This window comes from Branchiostoma belcheri, unplaced genomic scaffold, assembly GCF_001625305.1.
Source record: "Branchiostoma belcheri isolate BF01 breed outbred unplaced genomic scaffold, Haploidv18h27 scaffold323, whole genome shotgun sequence".
Classification (NCBI taxonomy): domain Eukaryota; kingdom Metazoa; phylum Chordata; class Leptocardii; order Amphioxiformes; family Branchiostomatidae; genus Branchiostoma; species Branchiostoma belcheri.
Window position 1 is genome coordinate 87,172 of NW_017803936.1, and position 15,436 is coordinate 102,607.

The following is a 15,436-nucleotide window of genomic DNA, read 5'->3' on the forward strand; positions in this document are numbered from 1 at the left end:
CGGTCCCCCCATGTCAAAAAAAGCCCGGTCTAGGTAGGGTTAAAGATAGAACAAGTAAGTAACATGCCAAAGCCAGCATGTTGGATTATTCATCGTATTGTACGTACGTCTATGCTTTGGTACCGACGTGAACGCGTCTGTAAGTCGCTGCTCTGTCTTGTCTATTTTACGGGAACTTTGAGCATTGAAATCAGTACTCTTTTTCAATAAATAAAGTCATTAAAACATAAGGGGTCAGGCCTATTTCTGCAGCTGTTTTTTTTTAATATAGGTCGAAAATATAGTTCTATATTTAATTATAAAATGTTTTCCGCTAATTATGCGTTGATTACAATTTCAAGCACCTCTACATCTTCTTTGGTCTTATAAACTTTAAAGATGTGCAAAAATAACAAAAAAAAAACACCGTATAGCTTCATCGTTGCCAAGGCCTTTAAACAGGACATCTTGAAAATTTAAAAGCTAAAAAAGCAGATGAGTTGTTCTGTTTTAGCCAAGTTTCTGATACACCGTATTATTCAATCATTTGTTCATACTTGTGTCCTAATCTGTGATAATTTTCATGTTTTTGACATGACCAAAGCAGAGGAAATGGCCCCAAAACTTGTTTGGCCGTTACCATGGCAACAATCGGTGTTGCCCGGAAAGAAAGCTATTTTGAGGGGTTGTGGGCTAAATACCATCACTGTGCAAACTATTCTAGACAAATCGATTTTTGACCCTTTCAAACATTTTCTCGCACAAAACCAACAGGTGCATTTTAAATTCAATCATTGACATACAGGTAATATTTACATGCAGCGGTAGGCCGTATATGAAGTGTAAAAAAAAAACAGATCATCATCATCATCATGATATGACATGATTTAACTATTGCAAGACACCGTGTGCAAGACCAGTTATTTTAAAACGAGGTCACCTGAATGTTTTATCCAATGAGAGCGTCATGTTCACCAGGACTTGCTCGCATGACCTTTGAGTAACCAATCAGAAACAGTGCTACTCCAGAATCATGAAAACCCCCTTCCCGGACACCCCCACATGGTATAAAAGTGTGGCTACAGCTGAGGACTTCCTCTTTCCCCCGCCAGTGCCGGCAGCCAGCTGAGATCACTAGTTTTAATCGTAGCGGAAAGATGGCCAGTGAATTAGAAATAAACTGGTCCACCTTTCTACCTTCTTTGTAATGCCCTAAACAACATCGACCTGACAAGACTGTACGGGTATGTACGGCTGTTCATATTATTCTACTAATGGCGTCGTCACTATTGCTTGATACTGTGCTTCAATGATATTTAGAGATGACATTTTTAAAATTTTAACGACAACGTCACAAGCAAAAAGTTTTCACTTTAATTTGTTTATTGGAAACAAATACAACGCTGATGTGGCATGCATATGTAAAAAGCCCCACAAAAACAAGGTGCCTCTTGGGTTATCGCATTGACCTACTAGTTAATATTTTACGTGGAACTTAATAGGCCGTGTTTAAGCATCAACAAGGATCACCTGACTAGCGCGTGACCAGTTGTTTTGAAATACGTGACTGTTAGGATCAAACAGGTCTTCCTTGACTAACCCATGTATGGGCACGTCGGCAGAACGTAAGCAGAGCACCAGCACCAAAGACGTAATGTATTGTGCATTTTACTTCGGCAGAACCTCTCATATAAGGTTGCATATAAGGTTAACATTTTGTCTGTAGTTCCAAATGTTATGTCAGAAAAGATATCGTCTGCAAAATTTTAATTGAACGTTGAAGAAACATCCAACGAAAACCACAAAAAAGTAGGGTTTTGCGCAGTACGTTCTCACGATGTGTTCAATGTATGCACTAGAATATTTACAGGGTCCTTACGTCAGCTTCATTGCATCATCCTCGTAATGTAAAGTCCAGGGTCTAACACAAACAGCGGTACTGTGATAACCACAGTCGTAAAAGTTTGTCGTAACAGACGACAGCAAAACTACAGGATCTCAATAATGCCTATCCCTTCCATTCTTTCTCAGGACTATAAAGAAGAGTGTAGTTGACCAACTTGTGTAGTGCTCTGTGTAGAGCTAAATTTTAATATGTTGCGCTCTGTAAATATTACGTATACATGGATTAGGTTTATCTCTATATTACGGAACTGAGACAATTTGTAAACACTAGTGGACAACAAACCCTATCTTACCGTACTGAAAACAAATGGAGAGTCAAAGAATTGATTTTGATTTCACAAGATAACTGTACCTTGTCACGAGGAACAATTATGTCACAAACAAAGGCAAAACTGTCCAACGCGGTGGAGGAGTTTCAGGAACTGGACCTGATATTTAGCACTGGTTCTGATCTAGATGTAGTAAAAAGAGGATACGCAAATAAGTTGATTCACGCCATATGTAGTCAAAACTATGTCTTGGAGTGCGAAGCTTTGAAAAGTCTCGGAGATCTATACTTGTATAAAGCAAAGAGAAATCGTGATAAAGCAGAGAACTTCAATAGGGCAATTTCTTTGTACACAGAACTTTTGAACTACTACAGAAGTATTGAGGAGAAACATGTTGCACAACATCGCATCAATTATGCAGAAAAATGTACAAAACTGTCAGTTCAAGAGCCAATGAATTTGGGGACTGGGAATTCAGTGACTACCACATTGGCTGTATCGATGACCTTATATGAAATGGAAGAGAAGGCCAAGGAGAAAGGGTATGGCTTGACTCCTCTAATTGAAGGTTATACAGATTCCTTCATAAAAGCTATCGTGGAAAGAAAAAAACGACTGCAAATAGAATCGTTGAAAAGTATCGGAGATGTGTACCTAGAGAAGGGAAGGGTTGACAAGGACGAGGCAGCGTTAACGAAGTCAGCTGACCTGTACCGAGCGGCGCTGGACCGCTGTGAAGATTCAGACGGCAGAGAAGCGCTGAGGCACCGCATCAAGTACGCCGAGAAAGTCAAGGGAAAAGGAGCTAAGGTAGCAAACCGTAATATTTCGATCAGGACTTTATTTACATAATTAATGAAGAAATTCTGCTGTGTTCGTTTATAGGGTTAAGAAACACTTGTGACATACGTAATTGGGAACGACAGGAATATTGGCAGATGTTCATTTTAAAAATAATAACCTAATTTGCATAAATAATCAAAAAAATTTAAAAGTTCATATTTTTTTCCAAATCAGGACCTTATTTACATAATTTTTGAGGTAATGCTAGAATAGTCTTATTTCATAACATAAAACTGTCGTTGGGTGCAGACTATGATAAGCTAATAAAATCCATTCAAATGAGGCTATTATAAATTGCATATCCACTGTAAGATGCATAATTAGTCAGCTTGAAGGATTAACATGATTTGCGAAGGTATAAAATCTTGAAACTCTTGTAGCATGGAACTTAAAAATTAGTCTCTAACTTGCATATAACCAATATATCATACTTTGTTCATGTAACATGTAAATTATCAAGATTTCACTACTTTGTTGCATGCTACTAAGTAAGAGCTATGTGGATATTTTGCATAAACGTTTGCTTATGAGGAGGATTATAGGTGGTCATCACCATGCAGAAGATTTACAACATATTTCATAGAGGTATGATGTCGCCGAACTTTAGTTTAAAATAAAAGGCAAACTTAACCTTTGTTTCATTTTGTTCCTTTTTTAAAAGGCTAAGAAGCGCCTAGAAACAAAACATGTTCAGGGTACAAAAGGTGGAAATGACAGCTTGCACACAGCACCTCCCAGTCTGGCTCATGAAACCTGTGACGTCATGGATAGGAGAAAGCACGAAAGGTCTGTAACGTGGACCCTGCTTCAATTAAGACCACAGCACGTAAATTTTATGGATGGCATCCGCGCGCGCATTAATTTTCGCCTGATTTTGAAAAAAAATACAAGAAATTTTGTTACCTTCTGACAGTGGTCAACATGCCGAAAATGGGCAAAGGTGTCTGTTGTCATGCTGGAAGGTGGATGACAGATAACTAGGAAGAGAGGAGACAAGAAAAGGCTCTGATTTAATGTTTGTTTCTTACTTTGATGCATTGATATGTGATGTTGAAGGTGTATATGAGATGTTCCTACTGACTCAAAACAATTTGTACAATGATTGAGTCAAAATTTTACATTTTAGGAACCTTTTGGCCCGCCTTGTTTTTTTTCGCCCGCTCGCATTAGATTTGTAGTCTGCGGAGGATGTCATCCATAAAATTTTCTTGCTGTGGCCTAACTAAGAAAGAGAAAATCAACGGAATACTTGGTTTTGTCAGAATTCCACTGAATAATGCATTGGGTCGAGGACGTAAGGTTATAACGGAATCAGGCTAACACTATTCCAATAAGGTGACCAATTGCTACTCCTCCTCTACAGTACATACCAAGAACACATGCGTGAGGGCTGCAGGGCCCTGCAGACAGGGCATCTAGAAATGGCAGAACAGAGCTTCGCGGCTGCGCTCAAATCCGTTCATTTCAAAGGTAAGGGTTTGACTATGTATCAAGTTAACAGACTTTATCATAGCTTGGTTTACTAGTTACTTGGGCCACACCAATTTAATGTCTTGGTTAACGGATTCGCCTCTTAATTTTTTTTCTGATTTGCAAAAAAAATAAAAATTCAGAATCAACTGCAAAGTGCTCATATTTTGCCCTGAACAATTGAAAACAGTCCTTCCCTTGCTAGTTGTTACAGTTATTCTATCTTTCAATGCAGTGGTATCATTAAAAGTTCAAAATTCATTGTTTAAATTTTGAACCAGCCTGGTGTGTTGACTTCATGGCTCCTATCGTACCATTTTGGGCCATAATAGGATGCCTAGGCCTGTTTTTATTTCTTTTATTTTTTCGCCCGCCCGCTCCATTATTTTTCTAGAAAAATCCGTTAACCAAGAGATTAAATTGGTGTGGCCTTAGTAAAGTAAATCAATGTGCACAATTAAGGATAGTGCGCCACACCATATGTCTACTAACCTTCAAAAAAGGAAGAAGGTTAACGTTAACGACCAATAGAATTTCGTTGTCATTTAATGCATGTACAGATTCAGATGCAGATCAGCAAAGGCAAGAAGCAGAGTCCATGTGCAAGCTGAGCAATGTCTACCTTCAGAAAGGAATTCAGTCCAAAGATGGAGGTGACTTCACCAAGGCTGCAGCACTCAGTAACGCAGCACTGGTAAGATCAAAAAACGAAGACAGAGATGGCATCAAACAAGAGATCCAGAAGGTAACCCAGTCGTTTGTTAAGCACGTTCTAGATATCGAACAAACAGTACCCTTAGATGACGTGGAGAGACACAAATCAATATTATTGGAATGCAGAGGCTATGTGGAAAAAGAGATCAAAAAGATTGAGCAACAGGTTGATCCTTACAGCCTTGATGATGACGACCTGAAGATAAGGGAAGTAGAGAAGATGAGAGTGGAGGCGATCAAATCATTGTTTGACACAATCGTCTACCAGCGAAAAGCATTCATATCTCACCTTGTAGATGAATGCATAGAGGTAATGGGCCCCCCTCCCTGCAAGTATGCCATGATAGGCCTTGGTTCACACGCCACAGGTTTGGTAACACCATACTCCGATCTGGAGTTTGCCATTTTGATAGAGAATGAGATCAACAACATTGTGGAATATTTTCAAAATCTAACACACTACCTGCATCTAAAAGTGATCAATCTAGGTGAAACCATCCTCCCGGCCATGGCAATCAAGTCTCTCAATGACTTTAAGTCAGATAACAAGTTAGACAACTGGTTCTACGACTCTGTAACACCACGTGGGTTCTCTTTTGATGGAGCTATGCCACATGCATGTAAAACCCCACTAGGCAGGGGTAAAACATGTCTCCTTATCCACACACCTCGTGAAATGACCAAAGTTCTAGAGGATGACATTACGCTTTACCTCAAAGAAGGCTACCACCTAGCAAGTGTCTTGGGTAATGTTTCATTGATTACCGGAGAACAAGACCTGGTTGATGAGTACATGGCATTGTGGGATCAACGACTTAAAGATAGTGATAAGGAACTGGTCAGTCTTGTAGCAGAAGATATGTTGAAAGAAAATAGTGAAAAATTTCACAAACAGGGTCTGACGGGCAGAATGCTAGATGTAAAGAAAGAAATCTACCGATTTTCAAGCCTTGCAGTGTCTTGCTGGGCACTACTTTTTGACATACAGCCGACAACAATGTGGGAGACAATCCAAAAGATGCGCAAGAACGGAGCTATCAGTGCTGAGAATGCGCATCACTTGATGGTGCTGGTCAGCATCTCAGCAGAACTGAGGCTTAGGACATACATGAACAATGGGGGTCAAGTGGAAAACATGTCAGCTTTATCGTCATGGGCAACCATTTCTGACATCGGGGAACTATCAAATAAAGTGTTCTACATCTCAAATTCCAAGCAACTCATGAGGTACTACTATACGGCAATACCACTAAAGCGCCTTGTTTCACAGTTTCGTAACAGGCAACCACTACCTACAGAAGGGCCATCAATTCTATTTGACAAGTCCTCAAAAGTACAAGCAGAAATATATCTAAGCCTGTGTGACTACCACAGCTCGAAACAATGCACGAAACAAGCACTTCAGACAGAGCTATGTCGACACGGACCCAGCGCCATCCATCCTGACATCGCCGACTTACTTAAGAAACTGGGTAACGCCTGTATCTACCTCGGCGATTACCAAGAATGCTTAGAATACTATGAGCAATTCCTACAGATGTTGCGGGGTATCCATGGTAAGAGCACTGCACACCGTGACATAACCGCTGCGCTTCATAACCTGGGTAACGTCTGGAATGACATTGGTGACCACATGAAAGGCCTCAGCTATCACAAACAGTCATTGCATATGACACAGAGTATCTATGGCAAGGACACTGCACATCCTGACGCCGCCTACTCACTTAATAGCTTGGGTACCACTTGGAGGGAGCTTGGTGATCACGGAAAGGCCCTCAGTTATTGTGAACACTCACTAGAGATGATGCGAACTATCTATGGCAAGAGCAATGCACATCCTGATATCGCCCACTTACTTACAAACGTGGGTGACGCTTGGAGTGACCTTGGTGACCACAAAAAGGCCCTCAGATATTATGAACAGTCACTACTGATGAGGCTGAGTATTTATGGTGAGTGCACTGTGCATCCTGAAATCGCTGCCTCGCTTATCAGCATGGGTAGTGCATTTGATACCCTTGGTGAACACAGAAAAGCCGTCAACTGTTATGAACAGTCATTACAGATTATGTGGAAGATCTATGGTAAGAGCACTGCACACCCTGTTATCGCCCAGTCGCTTAACAGCTTAGGTATTGCCTTGAAAAATCTTGGTGATAACAGAAAGGCTGTCAGCTGTATTGAACAGTCTCTAAGCATGAGGCGGAGAATCTATGGTAGGGGGACTGCACATAGAGAGATCGCCCAGTCACTTACCAGCTTGGGTGCCGCCTGTTATGGCCTCGGTGAGTACACAAAAGCTGTGGGCTATTATGAACAATCGCTACTGATGAAGCGAAGTATCTATGGTAAGGCTACGGCACATCCCAGTATTGTCGCGTCACTCAACAACTTGGGTAACGCCTGGAATGAACTGAGAGATCACAGAAAGGCTGTCAGTTACCATGAACAGTCCCTGCACATGATGCGGAGTATCCATGGTGAGGAAAAAGCTCACCCTGTTTTCTCCGACATACTTAACAACTTAGGTTGCAGCTGGAGTTACCTTGGTGATCATGAAAAGGCGTTCAACTATCATGAAAAATCACTACACATGAGGTGGAGTATCTATGGTCAGGGCAGTAAACACCCAGATATCGCCACGTCACTTAACAACTTGGGCAACGACTTAAGGCGCCTTGGTGATCACAGAAAAGCCGTCTACTATTATGAGCAGTCACTACAGATGAGGCAGAGAGTCTATGATGACAGCAAGGCACATCCTGACATTGCACAGTCATTGGACAACTTAGGTTACGCTTGGAGTGACCTTGGTGAGCACCGAAAGGCCGTCACATATCATGAACAGGCACTAGAGGTAAACAGGAGTATCTATGGTATGATGCATCCTTCCATCGCCGTGTCACTTAGCAGCTTGGGTAACACATGGAGTGACCTTGGCGATCACATAAAAGCTGTTAACTACTATGAAAACGCACTAGCTATGAGACTTAGTTTGAATGGTGAACAAACTGCAAATCCCGACATAATGCTGTTATTTCTCCAGTTGGGTAACACATGGAGGAAGCTGGGTGATCGCAGAAAGGCAAGAATCTGTATGGTTAGGGCGTCCCTGATGTGGGATAAGAGTTTATATTCAGATTATGGCAATCCTATTACCTTTGAAGAACTTTGAATATACATATAACTCATATAAATCCGTCCATAAATATCTCAAAAAGAAAGAGAACAAACTTGGAAGCATACATATAACATAGTCTTTCCATTCTTTACATGTGGTTAACGTACAATTCTAGCCCCATTAAATGCAATAAACTCCATTGTCATTGCCGATAATTTTATGAAAAGATGGGGAATTCCAGAAGCTGAAATCGGCAATTGTAACCATTGTTAATTAGTATATCTCTTCTTTGATGTCGATCCCAGGAATACAAAGAGTTGCACAACTGTTACTAGCATTGTTATCTAGTACAATATCTAGTAGCACAATTGTTACTAGCATTGTTATCTAGTACAATATCTAGTGGCGCAATTGTTACTAGCACTGTTATCTAGTACAATATCTAGTGGCACAATTGTTACTAGCACTGTTATCTAGTACAATATCTAGTGGCACAATTGTTACTAGCACTGTTATCTAGTAAAACATCTAGTGACACAATTGTTACTAGCACTGTTATCTAGTAAAACATCTAGTGACACAATTGTTACTAGTACTGTTATCTAGTACAATATCTAGTGGCGCAATTGTTACTAGCACTGTTATCTAGTACAATATCTAGTGGCACAATTGTTACTAGCACTGTTATCTAGTAAAACATCTAGTGACACAATTGTTACTAGTACTGTTATCTAGTACAATATCTAGTGGCGCAATTGTTACTAGCACTGTTATCTAGTTACAATATCTAGTGGCACGATTGTTACTAGCACTGTTATCTAGTACAATATCTAGTGGCACAATTGTTACCATTACTGATATCTAGTACATTATCTAGTGGCACAATTGTTACTAGCACTGTTTGTCATGACATTAGCTCAAGCAAATCACCGAAAGCTGGAAAACTTGGCCCTAAGTTCTATCTTTTCCAAGATTTCATCTCTTTTCTTTATTCATATTGAGACTTGGTGTGCTTATTAAACTTATGTGCTTAATATATTTAACGGTCCAGTCTTGTTTATTGTGTAAAGGATAATTATGATTATGACAGAGCTTCTGCAAGACTTATTCAAGAGAACATGTGTGGTGAAAATCCTGGGTGGAAATATCTGTGGAGATATCTCTGGGTTGTAAAAGTACGCTGTTAAATCCTGGGTAGTCGAAATTCTGCTACATGTGTGGTGATATAAGTGTGGTAAAGACTGTGAAAGAACCCTGACTTGTAAGAATTGTGTGAAGTGGTTTCTGAGAATTTAGAAAAAACGGTGAATCCAGGTTGGTTAAAATTCTGTGTGGTGACAATCCTGTGGGGAGATATTTCTTGGTAGTAAAAAAAAAACTCAGTGAAATCCTAGTCTGTGTGGATGTGAAAATGCGGTGAGGAATTGTTCAGAATGATGACGGTACTCCAAACTAAGGTGGAAGGGTATGAGAAAAGGGTGTCATAGTGTCAAGGCTCTCCTGGGGGATATAAGAGAAATGACATCGAGACCGAACAGCATGTTTGACCCGTCAGTAGCCCTGAGGCTAGTTGAGGATTTGGCTGTAGCGGCGAGGATAGAAAGGCACAGGAAAGCGGAAGACTACGAAGCAGCGCAGCTGATAAGCTGAGGGACTTATTAGGACTTGAGGACTGCTATTGAAGCAGCCAGGAAGATCTCAAGGCGTGCCGCGCCTTATTTTACACAATCGAGGTAGCAGGAGTCCTCTCATTCGCATTATCAGTATCAGACACAGTGCTCCCGTCAGCATCATACAGCACGGCAAAGTCTCAGACATTTTATGGTTGTGGGAGTACTAAACATTTCGTTGCAAGGTGTCCCAATACTAGTGCCTGTAGGAGGAATAGATCATCGAGTTCTGTACGCATCTAAGCTCATCAGTACGCTGGAAGTAATAATAAGTAGTGTTGATTGTGAGTAACGTTAACGTCCCTGTTTAGTTTGTGGGTAAAAGATATGGTAAAATTCTTACTCCGTGAAGGAGGTCAGGACCTCCGGACGGAGTACTGTGAAGCGCTTTTTTGTGTTCGCAACTATTACACGGGGTTCTCTCTGTGTAATCGGCATGCAATTTTATACGCCGTCTGCGGGTATACCCGGGTTGATGCACGAAAGTGTATTTTTGTCGTTGCTGTTTTCGCGGTCAATGTAATATTGCAGATGCACCCCTACAATTATGAGGCAAATTGGAATGGTCCAGAAAAAAACCGTTGTTTGAAATGGGGGGGGGGGGCGGTCGGTCATGCTTCAGGCAGATGTGTTAAGGGGTCGATTAGTGGTACCATATGTTTTATCCCCATGTATAAAGTATGAGGCCGAATCTTTAAGATGTTCGCAGTCAAAAAGCATTGTTCCGTACGTAGCATTTCTGTGTAATTTGACATGTGGTGTGCCATTATGTCTCGGGTGATGCACGTATTTTTATTTTTGCCCTAGTAGTGCAACATTGTCCCACAAATGGGTGCCAGGGGGCTTTGACAGTACTGTCCACAGTCTTGTGCTCGTCTGAATGAGAGCTATGATTCAGAATCAGGCTGTCCTGGATTCCATCCCTCACTAAAAAATATCGATTTTATGTCAAAACAAGTGTAGTTTTCTTTATCTTTATTCACAACCAAACATCTTCATCAGGGCTAATGTGGTTTACTGTGTAGTGGAACTAAGTGTTGCATGGTCCACAGTGCACCGAATCTCTATGTTACTATAACAATGCGTTCTTAAGCGTAAAACAAATTGTAACTGAGGAACATAGGAATTGTTGGAACATATTGTTACAATAATGTGATTTATTGTTAGATATAATATGTTGTTAACCAATAATTCTGAGCTAATGCTGCCACACATGTGGAGCATTGTAAGACAACAAAATGTTTTTTTTATTTTATCTGCTCGAAAACAAGGCCTTAAAGGCTAGTTATCCACTATGAAATGCAAACACTAGGCATTCATTTACATAAAGCCATCGTAGTACAAAAGGGATTCCCAGTGGTGGTATCTCTGGACAGGACATGCTGCCGCCGTCCCGGGTGGATGATCTCGTGGTGGTTAAAGTTTCCTACGCCAACGCAACCGTGACTCTGAGTTGGACAGCGCTCGGAGACGACTTCGACCAGGGAGGCCCAGGTGTGTTTAAAAGCCTCTATATGGCCTCTTGCTCTGTTTAAAAATGAATTAATTGATGGAATGTAGAGCGATATATGGTCACAACCAGTCATACACACCAATCTTATGCGTTTATCTCTCCCATATCTGAATAATTCTCTTTTCCAGCCCACCATGTTGATATCCGTTACAGCCGCCATTTTGACCAGCTTGCAGACGACTTTCACGGCTCAGCTTCAGTCAACCAGTCGCAAGTGCTGCAGGGAAGCCTAACGTCACCGCCGGAACCCGGCTCGGCCATGACCATCGTCATCCTGGTGCCAGACCGAGGCCACAACGTCACATTCGTCTTCGCCGTAAGCATGTGTGACGAAGCGGACAACTGCGCTGATCCCTCCAACATCGTGACGGCAAATCTCGAGTACATCCCCGAGCCCGTCTATACCAGCAATACGCTCACATGGGCCACCATTGTTGGCTCAGTTTTTGGTGTGGTTGTTTTTGTTGCCGCAGTTTTGTTCATCTCTTGCAAATTCTGCAGGTCCAAGTCGGCAACATCTACCACCGAAGCTACTCGTACCGCTTACGACAATCCTAAATGCAATCCCATTGTGTAGCCTTGTTTGGTGTGCATTCCTACTTATAGTAGAATGCATTGCTGAAGTCACATTGATTTTCTGTGCACATGAAGCTAAACGTTACTGATATAAAATAGTGAAGTTTCAGAACACAATTGAATGAATGGCAGAAATGCAGTTTCAACTATAGAGATTATGACATAAAATTAAACAAATGCCTCTGCAAAAAGCTGGCATTTCGGCGCGCTATTAGTTTATATGTAACAGTTGTAATTTACATATGCAACCTCGCATCTGCTTGGAAATAACTTCATAGATATGCCACTCTATATTGACTCAATAGTCACTCTATATGACTCAATAGTCAGTTCATGGATGTTACCAATACCTGTTTCAAGTTAAACATAAGAACTTCAATGAAGAAATTCATGAAACTTTTTCTAAGTCTCCATGCCGCTACAAAGCTCGAGTTAATAGAAATTGTAATCAATATTTCATTTTGTAAATCTTCTTAAATGCCACAGAAATTTACTTTGAGATGCACTATATCTGCCAGAACGACGTAAAAACACTAGCTAGATGTACTTTACTGTTCGGCACGAAACAATGATGGGGCGGAGTTAAAAAATCTAGTGTTTGAAAATCTTGGGTGGGTGGGGTCCGGTAGGTCTGTGTTTGACCCGCCGACAGGCGTGCGTGGTGCCGGTGTAACGCAAGGTTACCAGTTTATGTGCAGGACCAGTTTACGGTCACTTAGCGACATAACCACACTTCGAGGTGTATAATGCAAAAGTCAATCGTTATCAGAAAATACTATTGGATACAACTATACAATTACATGGCTGATCTCCAACTGGTATAAACGTTCCTGATGTACTGTAGATTCATATTGGCCTGCCAACATTGCAGAATATTGCTTTTACTCATGTAAATTGGGCTTTATGTTTGTTAGGGTGCATTTTTAGCTGAAATAAATGCCAACAAAATCCAATGCCTGTGTATTTCTTCGATGTTAGTGTGTACTGTGAAAGGGTTTTCATATGGTTTTTGAAGTGTTCATATCAAGTTTGTAGATATTTCACTTCATGTTTGTCTCTTTGTGCTTGTCGGTGTATCACTCTTTCTTCTCACCCCTCGCACCCCCTCGTTAAAATCCTGCAAATACACAGCCACCATTAAAAGCTACTTAATTAGGTTGCAATATAAAACGCCACTTCCCTACAAGGCCTAGAGTATACGACGAATGCACACAACAGCTTCAAGAAAGCAGCTGAGTCACAAAAGTAGCCGCTACAAGATCCTACAAAATAAGTCTCCCATAGAATACAAAACTGCCATAAGATAAATGTGTTAACGCCAGAAGCAAAGCACTCTTAACGGAGATAATCATGAATACAGTCGACGGAGGTCTTTGTTAACGTTCACATTTTCAAAACATTTTTTAGTTTATTTTAAACGTTTGTTTTTGTTAATGTTTATTGGTTCATTTGTATCAACAACAGCATGACTGGCAGCCGTGACGTACAAGATTAAATCCCGATGCTTGTTTACATCATTCATAGCAAGGCAATGTTGCAACCACGTCTGAATATCAAAAACTTTCGCTAAGTAAATTTAAATATTTGTTAACTCAAGGTTGACGTACAGTCATCATGGGTCAGTTCCCATGTTACGAGGAAGTAACGGTCCTTCATAGTTGCTGTACTGTTACATTTTTGACCTGTAAAGAAGAGACGCCATGTAAGGAATTCGACCTCTTTGTTAGATCATCATTAAAAGGCAATGATTGCGAGGACTTTACTTGAAACTCAGGTCTATGAAATAATCATCACGGTTTATTGAGATTAAATAACATGTTGATAAAACTTAAAATAACAACACTTCAATAAACTGTCCAAATCTTTTCCCATAACCAGTCACTTATTGACTCCTAACATCACGTTCTCTATTTACATTGAATGGCAGGTATAACCGCCTTTTGGCATAGCATCATCTGCATCTATACAATATTAAGCAAAACCCCTCGCGGGGCATAGTGCTTATTTATTTAGGGGAGTGGTTATTCCCTGTGGTGGTGTTAAAAAACAAACAAGAACAAAAACGAGTGCAGTAACTATATACAGAAGTCGTAGCTGGGCTTTGGCCACATTCCTACAGCTGGGTACACCTAGGGAAGCCATAATGGCTGGCTACCCCAGCTTTAAAATGCTCAATTGTCTTGGCCATTACCAGGTGGTTAGGTAAGGCATTCCAATTTAATAACTGTTTGTGGAAAGAAACTACCTCTAAATGTCTTTGTTCTACGGTGTAATGTGTTGAAGCGTAGCTGGTGCCCTCTGGTTGGATTTGTGTTCTTTTTCAGAATTGTGTGCATGGGAATTAAAATAAGGTTATTGACTGCTTTGTAGAATAGGCATAGGCGTTGTTGTTGTCTCCGTTGCTGGAGACTGGCCAACCAAGTGAGTTTTGTATGGTAGTAATGCTGGCTGAGTGTTTGTAATTTCCTGACACAAACCCTGCAGCTCGTTTTTGAACTGACTCTATCTTATCAATCAGGATGTTGGTTAGGGCGTATTTCTTCTTCTTCTGCCGTTTATGTCCATCGGCCGAATTGTCGGCCATTATTGACATGTTTAACGGGTCAGAGGTCACTGTTGGGGGCTGTTTAGTCTATGTTTGACAACTGCGAGACAAATGCAGACAGGGAGTTTGACTGTATAACCTCCTCAGGTAGGGAGTTTCAGTCGCGTATGGTGCGGGGAAGGAATGAGTACTGTCTGTAGTTTGTACGACATGGGAGTTGTTGGTACTGTTGGCTGTGGCCTCTGCGGCGTCTTGTGTTGTTACTAGGCAGGAGCTTCAAGGCGTCACAGCTTACACATGCTAGGCCCTGCGTGATCTTGTACAGCATGGTAAGTCTGTTGTTGCGGCGACGATTCTAGAAGGTGGGCCACTGAAGCTGCTCCAACATGGCAGAGACACTGGACGTGTTTCTGTAACGATGGAGAACAAATCACGCGGCCCTCCGCTGGACCTTCTCTATATTGTTTATGTTCTGGTTTGAGTGGGGATCCCACACAGATCTGGCGTACTGTAGAAGAGGCCGGACTAGGGCCTTGTACGCTAGCTCTTTGGTTTTCCTCAGGTTCCGTCTCAGGAGGCATACCATTCTGTTGGCTTTAGAGCATGTGTTGTCAATGTGTTTGCCCCATGACAAGTCAGTCTGCAGTGTAACCCCCAGATACTTGGCCGCGGGTACTCGCTCTAGAGTATGGTTATGCAGAGTGTAGCTAGTGTTGGCAGTCTGTGGGTTTCTGGCTCTTGTCAGAGGTAACTGATGGCACTTGTCTGGGTGAAAGGCCATGTCCCTCTCTCTCTCCCAGTCTTCCAAATTGTTTATTTATTCTTGTAGTT

The 15,436-nt window shown here is 41.3% G+C and overlaps 1 protein-coding gene across 3 annotated transcripts; it reads left to right on the forward strand.

The window, feature by feature from the left end:
* The first annotated feature begins 1,078 nt into the window (after positions 1-1,078).
* Positions 1,079-9,317, forward strand: LOC109475074. 3 transcript variants are annotated; one of them, XM_019775616.1, is made up of 5 exons: positions 1,079-1,223; positions 2,011-2,963; positions 3,658-3,782; positions 4,360-4,466; positions 5,027-9,317. In XM_019775616.1, exons 2-5 carry the CDS (start codon positions 2,256-2,258, stop codon positions 8,353-8,355), a joined length of 4,269 nt encoding a protein of 1,422 aa, XP_019631175.1. In that variant the 5' UTR covers positions 1,079-1,223; positions 2,011-2,255; the 3' UTR covers positions 8,356-9,317. The 3 variants fall into 3 exon arrangements, with proteins under 3 accessions (XP_019631175.1, XP_019631173.1, XP_019631176.1); XM_019775614.1 differs by having other exon boundaries at positions 1,090-2,963; XM_019775617.1 differs by lacking the exons at positions 1,079-1,223; positions 2,011-2,963 and having other exon boundaries at positions 2,970-3,782; positions 5,027-9,316.
* Positions 9,318-15,436: the final 6,119 nt, after the last annotated feature.